Below are 14191 nucleotides of genomic sequence, written 5' to 3'. Positions count from 1 at the left end.
TAAATATGAAGACCTTTGTGGTAAGAATGTAAACATTCATCTTATTTAATTTTTGCCTTTTCATTTCTGGGGTTTTGGTTTGGGACATTTTTTCCACTCTTGTCAGAAAAATTTAGGAAATTACATTTTCATACAGAACTCTCACACATTCAGAGCTTCTTTTGAAACCAGTGTAACCTTGTACTGCACAAGTATTCTAGTTATGAACCATCTTTTTGTACATTTGTTCATTTACTGAAGTATATTTTACTGTTAATCTTATGGGGAAGGAACTAAGTTAATGTGACCTTATTGATCACTCCACTGCCTGCAGTATCCTTACTGACATCAACACTGTGCTGGGAATAGAAATGATTAGTCAACAAGAACTCTGCTCTCTCTCTGCTCTGTGGACAAGAGAAAATACGATAGGAATATTCTTCATTAGATATTATTGTGACTTAATTTTCCCATCATTTCTTGGCAAATAAGAGTTTCAACTGAAAGAGAAACTACAACAAAATGCATATGATCCTTATCTAGTTCATAACAGACCTATCTAAAATGGTATCTGGAATAAAATCACAAACTGTGGGTTTGAAAAACTCTTCTTAGCTGCTGCCTGAAAGTGCGGCTCTGTTCTGCTCGAGCAGAGAAGCACGTTGGTTTTACAACATAGAAGAAGCCATCACCTGGTTTGGGAAAAAAGTAATAGTATCTTCTTCCAGGCCATAGCAGAATAATTTGAGTACTTTCCCAGAAGTGAGCAAGACAATTTTGATTTCCTTCTGTTTTATGGAGGATTCATCACCTTCCACTCGGGGTTATAGGGATGTGGATTCTGGGCCATGAAAATATGTCTTTGTACTTCATATAAATTAGTCATTCAGTCAAATAAACAAGGGTACCCTGGAGAAGCAGTGCAGTCTAGCTATGTCCTTCTCCAGGTAAATAACCAATTTGGTCCTAACCAATACATTCAGGAACTAGCTTTCTTTTTATTCTCCCCTTTCCTTGAATCTTGAATTCTTTCCTCACAAGGTCTAGAGCTCCCATTCAGGAATGTGACATTACAGTCTTAAATTTTATTCTTCCAAGAAAAACAGCAGTATTTTTCCAGTCAAGATATATAAATATATCTCCTAGTGTATTTATTTTAATAATCTTCTGTATGTGGATCACTGTGCGGTATAAATAAATGATGGAATAGATTAAGAATTTAACTATTGTGTTACATTATGCACAGACTCTTAACTGAGACTGCAGTCTATTTTTTCTTCTTAGAGCCTTCTAGACCAGAATGTTTTTTTTCTGTGTTGTTGAGGGAGAATGAGGTGAATGACTCAGGGGGGATCACAGAAACATTCAATGCTGGAAGGGACCTCTGTGGGTCTTTTGATCTAACCTGCTAGTGGACAAGCCAACTTAGATCATGTTGCTCAGGGCTGTGTTCAATAGAGTTTTGAGTATCTCCAAGGATGGAGAATGCACAGCATCTCTGGGCGTCTGTCCCAGGGCCTGACCACTCTCACAGTGAAGGAGTTTTTATCTTGTGTCTAACAGGAATATCCTTGCTGTGATTTCTGTTGCATCTTCTGTCCTTTTCTCTGCATACCTTTCTGAAGAGTCACTCAGCCTTTCTTCCTGCGTGCTCAGCCTCTTCCCTGCCCTCACCTGAACTAACTCCAGTTTGTCAATATCTTCCTTCTACTTGGAGACTCAAAACTACACGTTTCTCCAGATGTGGTCTTGCAAGTTCAGAAGGGAGCAGAAAAAACATTCTCTTTGATCTGCTGGCCACTTAGTGATGTTCTTTAGTAAAAATAAAAAATGCTCCGATTCCAGTTCAAAATCAGATGCATCATAGATGATTCTTGGAAAGTGTTTGTACTAAGTGTTAATTTATTCTGTAGATGTGCCATCATGAGCACTTCTAACAAATATTACCAAAGTGGCCCAGAAATGCACAATTACATGCAGCACAAGGACTCCCTTGAATCAAACTCTGTAGTAGATGTCAGATCAAGCTGTGGCCTTTCCTTCTTCAATAGAGAAAAATCAAATCATTAATAGGATCAATGATGAAGGAAGATTTATGTCATTTAGCACTTGGAGACCTAGCCAAACTGCATTTATGTCTAGCAGTTTTAAAGGAACACTGAAGGTACTGTGTTGTGAATAAAAGCTTGTTTTCCATTTACTGAGTTGTGGCATAAAAGTAATTTGTAAAGAGAAGTTCCATGTCGTCCTTTGGGAGATACCTTCTTCATTCTGTCTGACTTACACATAGCTACTGGTTCTAACCACCTCTAAAGCACACTATTACCAGCAAAGGCAAAGTAGATTAAATAGGTAAGTCAGGGATTGGCCTAAGTGTTAAGAGCAGCTGTGCCATTCCAGATCAAAGGTCCTTTCAGCACATCATCTCTCTGGCAGCAGACAATAGCTAATGCTTAGAGAAAGATGATCAGTCATACTTGTATGACTTCACCCTCTTTCGGGTAGCAACTGGAATATTGCATTTAATATTATGACTTTTCTCTGACAATTTATGGGCAGAGGTAAGGGCTAAAGAAAAAAGTGAGGTGTACTTAAGAGCAGGTGAAATGGGAGGAGGAGATGAAGCAGGAAGGTGAAGGGCTGTTCTAGTGTGTGGAATAGTGCCAAAGGGTGTTCTGGTAAAAGTAACGCAGGTCTTGGACGAAGTATAGCTGAACTCCAAACATGGGGAATGAACTACTTTAAAAGGCATTTTGTGTTTTGAGAAGTCATTAATGTAACTCCTAAAATATATCTTCTTTGGATACATCAATATTTTGCATGGGCTTATGTGTATTTGTATATAGATCTGCACATGCATATGTGTCATTTTAATCTTTCTCATATTTTGCTACAGTTTACAGTGTTTCCTAGGTAAAGAGAAAAGTGTATGTGGCATCTGCAGATTCCATCTACATAAGACAAACCACATTATTACTCATTTTATACAACTCTTTTTGGTGCATCTTGTGGTTGAGTTTGCATATAGACGTGTCTGGCTTTGAGAAAAAAGGTTTATTATTTAACATGCAGCACTAATTTTGCCATGAATGGTTGACTTTACAGGGGAGTTTGACACAGTGCAGAGCCCTTCCACACCAATCAAAGATCTTGATGAGAGAACATGTAGAAGTTCTGGGTCAAAGTCTCGGGGTAGAGGGCGAAAGAATAATCCATCACCCCCTCCGGACAGTGACTTGGAGGTATGCCTGCGGTAATTGATGAATGGTAATGTGGAGGTTTCTTCTGATGAAAAGTAAATTCTGAAAACTACAGCTGTGGAAATAGCTTAAAGTATTTTAGAAAACATCATGGACTCAGTCTCACTAACTGACTATGACAGATATTAGTTGCTGGTTTAACATATATGTATAGTGATACGTTACTGTTCTGTATGACAAAGTTATGCAGAAAAGTAAATGTGATTCAGCCTTCCACTTTTTAGCTCTAAGATTGTGTGTCTTTCAGTTTCTCATGCAGTAGAACCACAAAATTTTGAGACTTCTGTGTGCAAAATTGTCACATTTTCATTTTTTCGAAAAGGAAATCTCTTGCATATCGCTCAGCTTAATCACATGTGTTTATGAATGCAGTGCAAATGTACAGGAACTTCTGGCCATAGCCGTTCAAATATTTGGGTACAAGTTTGTCCTTGTGCTTATAAGTAATGTCAGTGAATTTCAGTGAGGCGCCTTACATCAGTGAAGTTATAACTGTCATTAAGTATGTGCAAGATCAGTGCCTTCATGAAGAAATGTATCCGCCTAATACAGATGATTTCAAACACAGGTGACCTCTTAGCAACAGAGTAATTATAATCATATTACTCCTGTGCTAGCAGTGAGATGCCTTACAGTGACAAGAGCAGGAGGAGGAAACAGAGTGCCTGTGTATGTATGAAACACTAGGTTTGGCATTAGTGAAGCATGCTGCACGGGTGTCCCCTGCTGCCTTGCCAGCCCCACTGCTCTGTCTTGGACCAATGCTGGGTGCAGCAGAAGACAAGACTGTCGCTGGGACTTGGCTGTCCATGCAGCCACTCCTGGGGTGGCAGGGTGGGCTGCCATGATAGGCACTGAATGTAAATGCAATGGCTTTTCTATAGAAACTGAAACATTCTGTGCTTTTCAAAGGATTTAACTTTTCCAGTGAAAAGACTCTTAACTTCTTACATTTCAGTTTTCCTGTCTATTTTATAGTTTACCACTGAAAATGAACCCCTTATAAATATAGGTTTTTTTCCTATTTTTTTTTAGTAAGCATAATCCGTTTTATCCTACAGTATTATTTAAATTCTGTATGACATTATATGTGACATATAACACTTTTACCCAAGATTTTATTTTAGCTATACAGTAGAAATAAAGACCTTGAATCAATAAGACATGGAGAAGTATCTGAGAGTACTGTTTATCCTTAAGTTAACAATTATGTTTGACCCCCATCACATTTCTGAAATCTATGTTTATACAACTTTTTTGAAAAGCTTTTTAGAGGACAAATAAGAAATGGTTAAAGACTTTAAAAGTTACTCTCCTTCTGACTTTTTACCATGCATGATACATGGTTTTTGCTGATTTTCAGAGAAAACTTGCTGGGTTAAGTGGTTGATTTTTAGCCTCCTGGGTGGGATGGTGGTGGGACTTTGATGTTATTTGTTTCATAATATTATCCCCATTTCTGTTTTCAGCGTGTATTTGTTTGGGATTTGGATGAAACAATCATAGTTTTTCATTCGCTGCTAACAGGATCCTATGCACAGAAGTATGGCAAGGTATGTGAGCTGTGAATTCCATGTCAATTCATTGTATCAAAGCTACCTAGCCTGCATATGTATGTGTGTTTCACCTTCTGTGTTAATCATGGCTTGGGTGAAGTTAGAAGGAAAGTGTACAGTAAACACAATTTTCAGAAGGTTAATGTGAACAAGTCAAGGATTAAACAAGACTCAGACCCTCAGCACAATATATGAGGTAAGGCTGAAGTAGATGCTGCAAATAAGGGAAGAGTTTACAGAGGAATAAGGATGAGGGTCCTGAGGTACATTGGAAGAGATTACAGGGAGATAATAGATACAATGGCAAATGGAAATAACTGACAGTATCTGGATGCGTAGAGCAAGAATTAAGAAATAAATGGAAAAAGAGATGAATTTATGTGGAAATTGATGAATCAGGGCACATAAGTAAGAAACTGACCTGTTTCAGTGCCAGCTACAGATGTTACTCTTTAACTCACAAGCTTTTTTGTTGAATCTTTGGTTCCCCTGCCTGGCTCTGGGGTGAGTAATGCTGGGAAGTGAATCCTCTCCCAGGCAGACAGTTGTACACATTGTCTCCCCTTTGATGAGACCCGCAAGGAGTCAGGTCACAGAGCAGGGAGCAAGAGAGCTGAAAGAAGAGTGAGGGAGGCAGAGAGAAGCTATTGCAGCCTACAGGAGGAGGACTGAGGTCTGCTGCTGAGTCAGCAGCCAGCCCCATGGGGCTGGTGATGGGAGCCTAGGGAATGGCTGCTCTGGCAGGAGGAGAAGAGACTGGTGGGAAGACCAGGGCATAGCAGCAGGAACAGACTGCTGGGAGGGGTAGAGCTAAAGGCCTGGATAAAATTAAAAACTAGGGCAAATATATGGAAGGAAAAAAATAGATAAGGGGAATGTTGATACGTACATGCGTGTTTTTCTAGGTGTTGCACCATTCAAGTGAAACTAATTAAATGGTATTTAAGTACATAACCATTTCCTTACCGTGTCAGATAAAGGGCTTATTTAGCATATTTTCTGCCATTTATCCCAGCAGAATCAGATGCTTGAGAAAAGGATGTGAGAAACAGTACATTAAAGAAATGTTTTCCACACCCACCTCCCCAGCCAGCAGGCTAGAAATGTCCAAAGCCAGAACCTGTGGATTATAAACATGGATGGGCCAGTCCTCCATGTTTTAATTATTTATTTATTAAAAGAGAAACTTAATAGGAAAACTCAAAGGCCCCAGACAAAAAGCTGAATTTCTGGAATGCTAAGATAAGGGTTGTTATTCATATCTTGTAAAAAACAGCCTTGCTTTTTTGGCAGCTCCACAGTGCACATTTCAGTACACTGTCAGAAACTCCTTTTCTGCTGTTTTCCAAACACTGACTTTTTCAAACTGTGACTTTTTCAAAACCATTCCTATCTTATAATTACTAAAACAAGAGAGAACCCTAGCCAAACGTGAACATTTATATTACTGTGAGTGTAGCCTATAGACTGCCACAGAACTTGCTGAATTGCCTCAGTGATGCAGCCATTTCATTAATCCTTTTTTGATTGTGCCCTTGGGATGTTTACATCTGATGCTCCATCTCAGATAATAAATAATTAAAGTCAAAGTCAAATTTAATACAAAGTTTTAGAAATCAGACCACATTTTGTAGCTCACAAAAATCTATGGATAACTTTGAAAACTATCTTAGAGAAATGAAATTCCTCTTGTTTCCCACTTTATGAGTAAAAATATTTGGGGAAAAAAAAAATCACAACCACTGTTCTTAAGAACACATGCTGCTAAAATTGACTGTCCATTCAGAATCCAGTAATGGCATATTAACAGCCAGTAGTACTGACAGCAGATAAAGTTGGATCTCAGATAAAGAGTATCTCTAAGGGCAAGTGAAATTAATGTAATTATACTACTGAGATCAGCATCAGTAAACAAATGACATGAACAACTATGAGCAAAAGCAGAGGAATTCTTAAGTATAATCCATCTTTTTTATTTATTTTTTTTATACTGATAGGTGACATCCAGACAAGTTGGGAAATCTGCTCATTTCCAGACACTGTATAATAGAAGTAGGAGATTTTTCTTTCCTACAGTGACTACCTTTGCCATATTTATAGAGAACTTGTTAGGAAGGTAGTGAATCTCAAATATATATATTGCTGACTGCAAAGAGGCAAGGAACACAAGGAAAGCTTATGATGGGTAGGCTTTAACTTTTGTATGTCATTGAAGTGTCGCTTAAACTTAAGGCAAGATGTGTCTAAGCTTAAGTGCCTGAGAGGTTAGACATGGAGGAAGGGAAAGATATCACAGATGTATCTCAGTCAGTCTCTGTTGCATGATCTCTTTACCAGATGTGGCCCTTATCTTTTCTGCGTGTGATTTCCATCTGTAAACAAGGTCTTAATCCAGACTGGAGTTTGGATTGTTACAAAAATTAGATTGCTATGACAGTAAATAGTCCATGAATTGTGAGGTTCTCAGTGGAAGTCTTGTGAACACATAGGTATTGCAAAAGTGTCAAGAGAATTGTTTATCATGGAAAAGTGTCATAAAATTGTTACTTCACAATGAAAAACAAGAAAATCATGATACCAAATAATTGCAGTGATTTGCTCTCTGCTTTTAAAAAATAAAAATAAAGGTGTATAATGTCACAGAGATGCTCAGCTGTGCATACTGTGTTCTTCTATATGCATTTTGTGAGCCCATTTTGTATAACATTATCAGGTTACTCCCAAAATAGAAATCACATACACACACACACACACACACACAAAAGTCGCAGGAAAAGCGACTAAATGAGATCAGTGAGTCTTTAATGTGAACATTGGTTTAAGGGAAGGCATCTTCTTTGGCTACGTGTGCTCACTTTGTATTTTCAAGGAGTGTGATGGTGGGTTTAGAGCTAATATGAATATACAGACAGGCAAGGACATTCACCTTCAGTTCTTTTCCATCTACTGCTTGACATGTAAACATTAATTCCATTTTTCCTCTAGCATTTCACCCTGTATCTTGCAGTAACTGGGTGAAAACAAATTAGTCTTTTAATCTCCCTGCTTTGCTGTAATTCAGGCTGCAAAGGGAATGCAGTGAGGGGAGGTGGCCATCATGTTGTTATGGCCAGGTGGCAGGACCAACGTATGAGTGCGGGGACACTTGACAGCTGCATTGCTACCATAAGACAAATAGTTTCTCTTTCAAAAGATTTCTACAGTGGAGTAAAAGAGAAACAGGAAAGGCAAACCAACATCCCCATAGTCAATGGGGGCATATGTTGGCAGATGTTAGTGGGAAGGTCTGTATCCGATAGGCAAATTTTAGTTCATATATTTGTCAAGATAAAACAGATTTCTGATTTATGCCTGAGGGTTTCTGAAGTTGAGAATGGACACTCTCCTTGGTGTATACTTGTCCAGCACTTTTCATGGTGTGATGATTATTTGATTTCAGAATCATATAGGGCTGTTACAATAACCGTGTTAAAAACAAAACTGTTGATTTGTTGAAGGATTTAACTTGTTGGTTGCAGCTGTAAGCATCTCATTTAAAACACAGGGCAAATTGCTACTTGTCTGGGCAGCGGAAGAGTATAGCTTTAAACTCCACTGCAGTTGAGAGATTTGCCAGAAGTTGGTCAATGCATCACTTTGATATTTGAAATATAAAACTTACCCAGAGGGATATTCTATGGCTTGCTGTTTTCTACCTGTGGGTGTTTCTGTCTGCCTTTTGTATAGTGGTTATTTTATTGGGCTGGTCAGAACTATCATAAAAAGAGAATAAAAATGACACTACACCTGTGTTAGGTGTCAAGGAAGCCATGCTGCCTCCCAGCAGTAAGAGCACATCTCAGAGTTGTTCAGGTCATTTGCTCATCTGCTCTGTACATCATAAAACCAGTATGTTTCTATTTTTAATTATTTACTGCAGTGCCAAATTATGAAGATTGGCATTTGAGCTGTTAAGTTTATGACTTGTGTGGCTGATGATGGTTTTTGCAGCTGAGCACCAGTTGGCAGATATGGTTTTCTACAATGCTGAGCTCTTAAGTGAGGATTTGTTGATGTGACAGGACATGTGTTAGGAGATGTCATCATCTGTTAAGAGTTTATGAGGTACATTCTTATTCACTGTGAACAGTGTGTATTCTTTGTTCCATTGCATTCCTGTTATCCTTGCTGATTTAAGGCTGATTAAGCTGGAGTTTTGTCTACCTCCAAGCATTTTATATTCCATTCATTTCTCCCAGGTCGATCCAGAGGGCAAGGATGTCCAGATAAATGCTGTGATTCAAGGTGCAACTGGATAAAAAAGGAAGTCCCTTGTAACCTTTGAAGGGGAAGAATGTGATTTCCAAGTGCAAAAATCAAAACAAATCCATACCTGATGTTTGCAGTTGGAAATTTTGATAGCATTGCTAATGACAGTAAGCTGTTGGGGAGGTGACATTAACCTTGTACACTTGTCTGGAAACGGCTTAGTAGCTTTTTATTGCTAACTCTCTGCTTGTCCATTCATTAAACAGAAAAACTTTGTCACCATTATCACCTATAATGACATTCCCAAATTCACTCATAAAAATGCTTTTGTCTGCCTGTATTAATGGAGTTATCTCTCATGACCTCCAGTTGTCCTCTCAATCAAGTCCCTCATTGAGACCTCTGAGTCCATTTTCCTACCAATTTCTAGAGAGAGTGGAACAGAAATTCCCTGTGGAATAGAAGCGTTGTCCTTCATCAGCAGCTAGATATAGTTACCGAGAAGAGATGTATTCTGTTCCTCCATTGTTCTCATGAACATGGGAACACTTGTTCTTATAAAAGAGTGAGAGCTGAATATAAATCTGAGATTCCTATAATGTAGGGAAGTATTTTTAAGCTAAAAATATCGGTACGTAAGCATCTTCCACTTTTTTCCAGAGGTCAGTTTTGTTGTATGTCTGTTCAGGACAGCCACACATTGAATATTTATTCTTACAATATTTTTTATATATTTTGTTTGTTTTCTTGCTTATTTTTAAGGTTTCATGCATACAAATTCCTGTCACAATGAATTTACCTGGTAGTCTATCTGTTTGTTTTCTCAGGTTTTATAAAAACCAGTTTGGTGTGTTTGCATTTTTTCTTCCAAGAAATTAGATTATTTTGAACATCTTGTGCTGAAACCTGACCTTCCAAGACAGTATTAAATAGGTTTCTTCCTCTAATGGACATTGAACTTTCGGGGTTTTGTTCCAAGTCACTTTCCTGTTGGACAAAACGTTTAAATATTGGTCCTCCTAGGGTATTTTTATCTAGTCTCCCAGGAGGCATTCCAGTGGATGGACCAGTCTAGTACAGAAGTCCACAGACAGACAGTCTGGCTCCAGTTTAGTGCCTTCGTACAAAAGTAACTAAAGTAATTTGTATTTCAGTATACAGAAGTGCTGTAGCTGGTTGTGATTCTTTTGCACACTGGTGATATCTGGCTAAAATCATTCCTCTGAGGGCCAAAGAGTTCTTTATTCTGCAAATTATCTGAGGAACACTTCCAGGTTTATTTTTTTATTATTGTTTTCTCTTTTGTGTATTCTTCTGCAGAGTAGCACAAAATACATTTTGGCAGAAGTTCAGTCTGTCTCTTACTCAGTCTCTCAATTTGCTGTGCTCAAATCTGTATCAGCTGCACATATTTCTTGCTTTCTTTTCAACACTCTGTGCTTTGTGCCACTTGAGCTAGTCTGCAACTTCTGCTTCAACTTGAAAGACAGGAAAACGCTGATTGGGGTGTTCCTCCACACTGCGCAAACATTATAAAACCACGAGACCCTGACAAATCTGGTTTCTCTATTTTTGTATGTGAAGGAATGAGCTTAACATGGAAGAATCTGGAACGTGATGTTTAATTCTTGTTAAACAGTTGCAGTGCAAGTTTTGGCCAATTTATTAAAGGAAGAATTGTCCATGTTTTGAAAACTCAATTCCAATAACTATTCTTAGCAGAAGTTATTGTGTGAGATTGCAGAATGATTCCACAGTAAGCTGAAATGAATTCTCTTTGTTCTATTTTATTTTACATATAATACCTAGCAATATCCTACACATGGCTTTTTCAAAACAGGAGCATAGGAAATCTCATTTTAACAGTAATAAAGTCAGGCATAGTTGGTTACAAAAATACGACTAATAAGAAAATCATAAAAGCTTTGTCACATTTATGTCTTTCAACTATACTAGGCAAGGCAGGAAATTGTGATACATAGTTGGTAGTTTCTGTAAAAATAAATTGGATTATAATGGAATATGTTATAGCAAATTTCCACATGTAAGTCTGCTTCTACCCAGGAAGGGGACAAAAGAGGCTGAGAATCAAAAGTCTGAGATTCCAGTGCTGGAAACACTCCAGTGAATAACTTAACTCACATAAATAATAATGAGTTACCACCTGTGCACAAAGTTATGCACATGCCTTAGTGTTCATAGGATTGAGGTAAAGAAGCATATTGCAAATACTCTTTATTATATTGTGTCTAGAAAGAAAAAAATATGATTTACTGTGCACAGAAAAAAAAAAAAACCACAAGAAAAAGGAGAGAGAAACGCGTTTGTATGTGATGACACTTTGATAAAAGCATTATGGCTTGATGAAGAATCTCTTATGAGTCCAGAGTATTTTGATGATTTGTGTTCTAATATCTTACATGATTTTTGCAAATCTGTTAACATGTCTTCCTTAATCATCCCCTTGGAAAAGTGACCTTTGCACTTGCTGCTGCCTTCAGCCACATGACTTTCAGACCCCATGAACATGACTGCAGAAGATAGGGGATACAATTGTGTTATTAGGCACTGCATTTGTTTTTTACTTCTGAAAAGCAGTCAAGACCAGTTCAAGGGTCAGCAAAAAATATTTCCTTTCATTGCCAGACAGTTGGGTCTAACTTTGGATCATTACCATTTCATGTACACTATTCTCCCTTCAAGTTTGACTTTTTTACGAGCAAGGGTCAAAATATGTCTGTGTCTCAGATTTTACCATTAGTGTTTAAGTGCTCAAGGGTAGAAACCATCTTTTATTCTGTCATTGCGAAGCCCTGAAGTAGGGGACGTCTGATCCTGATTGGGAAGCCTTTGATCCTAATACTAACAAATGAGCTTTTGAGGTTTTGTGTGATTTTGTTGCCAGATGCTGGTAAACTTTTAGACTTTTAATTTAAAGGTATTTAAGAAGGGATTTCTGAAAGCTTTCTATTGTCAATCAGAGTTTGAATGATGAAATACAGATTATTTTTTTTTTTTTATTTTAATGAGAAGAGGATCACATCTAGTACCTAGGGAAGGCCTACAAGAGAAGTGGAGAGGGACATTTGCAAGGGCCTGTAGTCAAAGGACAAGGGGTAATGGCTGTAAACTGAAAGAGGATATATTTAGATTAGATATTAGGAAGAAGATCTTTACTGTGAGGGTGGTGAGACACTAAAACAAGTTTCCCAGAGAAGCTGTGGCTGCCCCATCCCTGGCAGTGTTCAAGGCCAGGCTGGATGGAGCTTTGAGCAGCCTGGGCTAGTGGAAATCGTCTGTGCCAACGGCAGGGGGGTTGGAACTGGATGATCTTTAAGATCCATTCAAACCCAAAGCATTCTGTGATTCTAGGATTCTATTTTAAAAGTCCATTGCAGTATGTTAAGCAGAAAATGTTAGCTGAACTCCACAAGCTCAGGCAAATGATAATACTAGTTTTACCAGGTGTTAGCTAAGCATCAGGAGCTGTCCGTGTGCTATGTTATTCTAGAACAAATGTGAGGTAATGCAAATTGGCTTAACCTCTTTCCTAGCAAGCTTCGCAAGTTTAAATTAATTATCTCACATTTACCGTACACTAAATGGTCTCTTATAAACTGTTATTGCAGATCCGTAGATTTGTGCTGTCATGCCAAGGTGATCTGATAATGTGGAAGCTGACCTATGAACAAATGCAACAGTTTAAATTACCTTCATCCAGGAACAAGAATCCTGTATTCCACCAGAAATGAAAGGATGATCTGTAGCAAATGAACTTACGTATCCTTTCCCATTTCTGTGGACCACCTAAAGAATTGTGCCCTAGATTGCAAGCACATGGAAGAATACTAAGAAAAACACTTACAGGCACTTTGTTGAATTGATACTTGCAATAAAATCATAAAGGAGAGCACTGAAATTCATTAGTGACTGCCTGCATGAAAGAAGGGTCAGTGTTGAAACAGAGAAGGACTATGTGCAAGGTTTGAAGAGACATACTAGAGTGACAAAGTGTGGGAATGAAGTGATGTAGGCCTAAACATAGGCAACGCAGTGATGATTTATCCAAAGTGAAACTCAATTTGGGGAAATGGGCATAGGTTCAGAGTACCATTTGTATTTTTATAAAGCAGAGACATTAGAAATTGAAAAGGCCTCTTAAATCACACTTTCAAATCACAGTTTAGGATAATTGCTCACAAAGTAGACAGTTGGTAGATTACTACCTTTCCTAGTCCAATTTAGCATAACCTTGGTGAGGACTTCTGTGTGCCCGGAAGTTGGGAAGAAAAGCCCAGCGATCAAAGGAATTGTGCAGCAGACTGAATGTCACATGAAGTAACTTTGTTTCTGCCTCTGCTGCTGCCTGTGGATTGGGTCAGAAAAATTAGTTACTGCTCCGTGACTCAGCTTTTGTCTGCCCACAAATTGACAGACAAGATATTTACATATTTATATAAAAGGCTCAGGGGTGAAAATTTTGGTGTACTGTTATAATAATAAATACTGATTTTCTTATGTATGTCTTTTGTAAGAAGTTCCTTCCCTGTTTACAGCCTTCTTCATGCAGGTTTACGTACCGCCACGAGGTTTTCCCATGTCAGTTTAGCCCAGTTACAAATGCTTCAACAGTTACTTGATGTTTCAACATCCCCAGCTGACCTAAATGTTCTCACACACGTTCAGCGGTCTATTCTTGTAGCATTGTATTAATACAGCTTAGTACTGAAAGGATTTTTGGGGAAATTTCTTGCGGTGTTAATTTTTCAAAGCACTTTCTATACAGCAGTTTTTGAAGTAATTCTAATATAACATTAAGTTATTTAACTAGTTAACTGTGCTTTCTGTTTTTTAAGGATCCACCAATGGCAGTGACTCTTGGACTGCGAATGGAAGAAATGATTTTTAACCTTGCTGACACTCATTTATTTTTTAATGATTTAGAGGTAAGATCAATGGAGCATGAACACTGTTACTCCTGAGTTTTTAACATACTAGTTTTTCTGTGCATTACTGTTTGTTGTATATGACATTTTTTGCCTATCTAGATTTTGGGATTGTCATACTTTAATCAGAGAGGTTAGCTAAGTGGCAGTGACTTCCTATTGCACCAGCATCCTTCCATTAAACTGTGTGAGAGAGGGAATC

General features: G+C 38.1%; 1 protein-coding gene across 12 annotated transcripts in view; it reads left to right on the top strand.

The window, feature by feature from the left end:
- Window positions 1-14191, top strand: part of EYA4 (EYA transcriptional coactivator and phosphatase 4) — a gene marked incomplete at both ends in the record, with an annotated part of 129221 nt that overhangs the window by 101241 nt on the left and 13789 nt on the right. For all 12 annotated transcript variants that reach the window (XM_080615537.1, XM_080615547.1, XM_080615545.1 and 9 more), the window contains 3 exons: window positions 3085-3221; window positions 4709-4792; window positions 13900-13989. In XM_080615537.1, the coding sequence (XP_080471663.1) occupies window positions 3085-3221; window positions 4709-4792; window positions 13900-13989 (311 nt within the window). The remainder of the gene's footprint in view (window positions 1-3084; window positions 3222-4708; window positions 4793-13899; window positions 13990-14191) is intronic.

Source organism: Psittacula echo, assembly GCF_963264785.1.
Source record: "Psittacula echo genome assembly, chromosome: 4".
NCBI classification, from domain to species: Eukaryota; Metazoa; Chordata; class Aves; order Psittaciformes; family Psittacidae; genus Psittacula; species Psittacula echo.
Note: the sequence above shows the minus strand (reverse complement) of the source record. Positions and strands in the feature narration are given on the sequence as shown.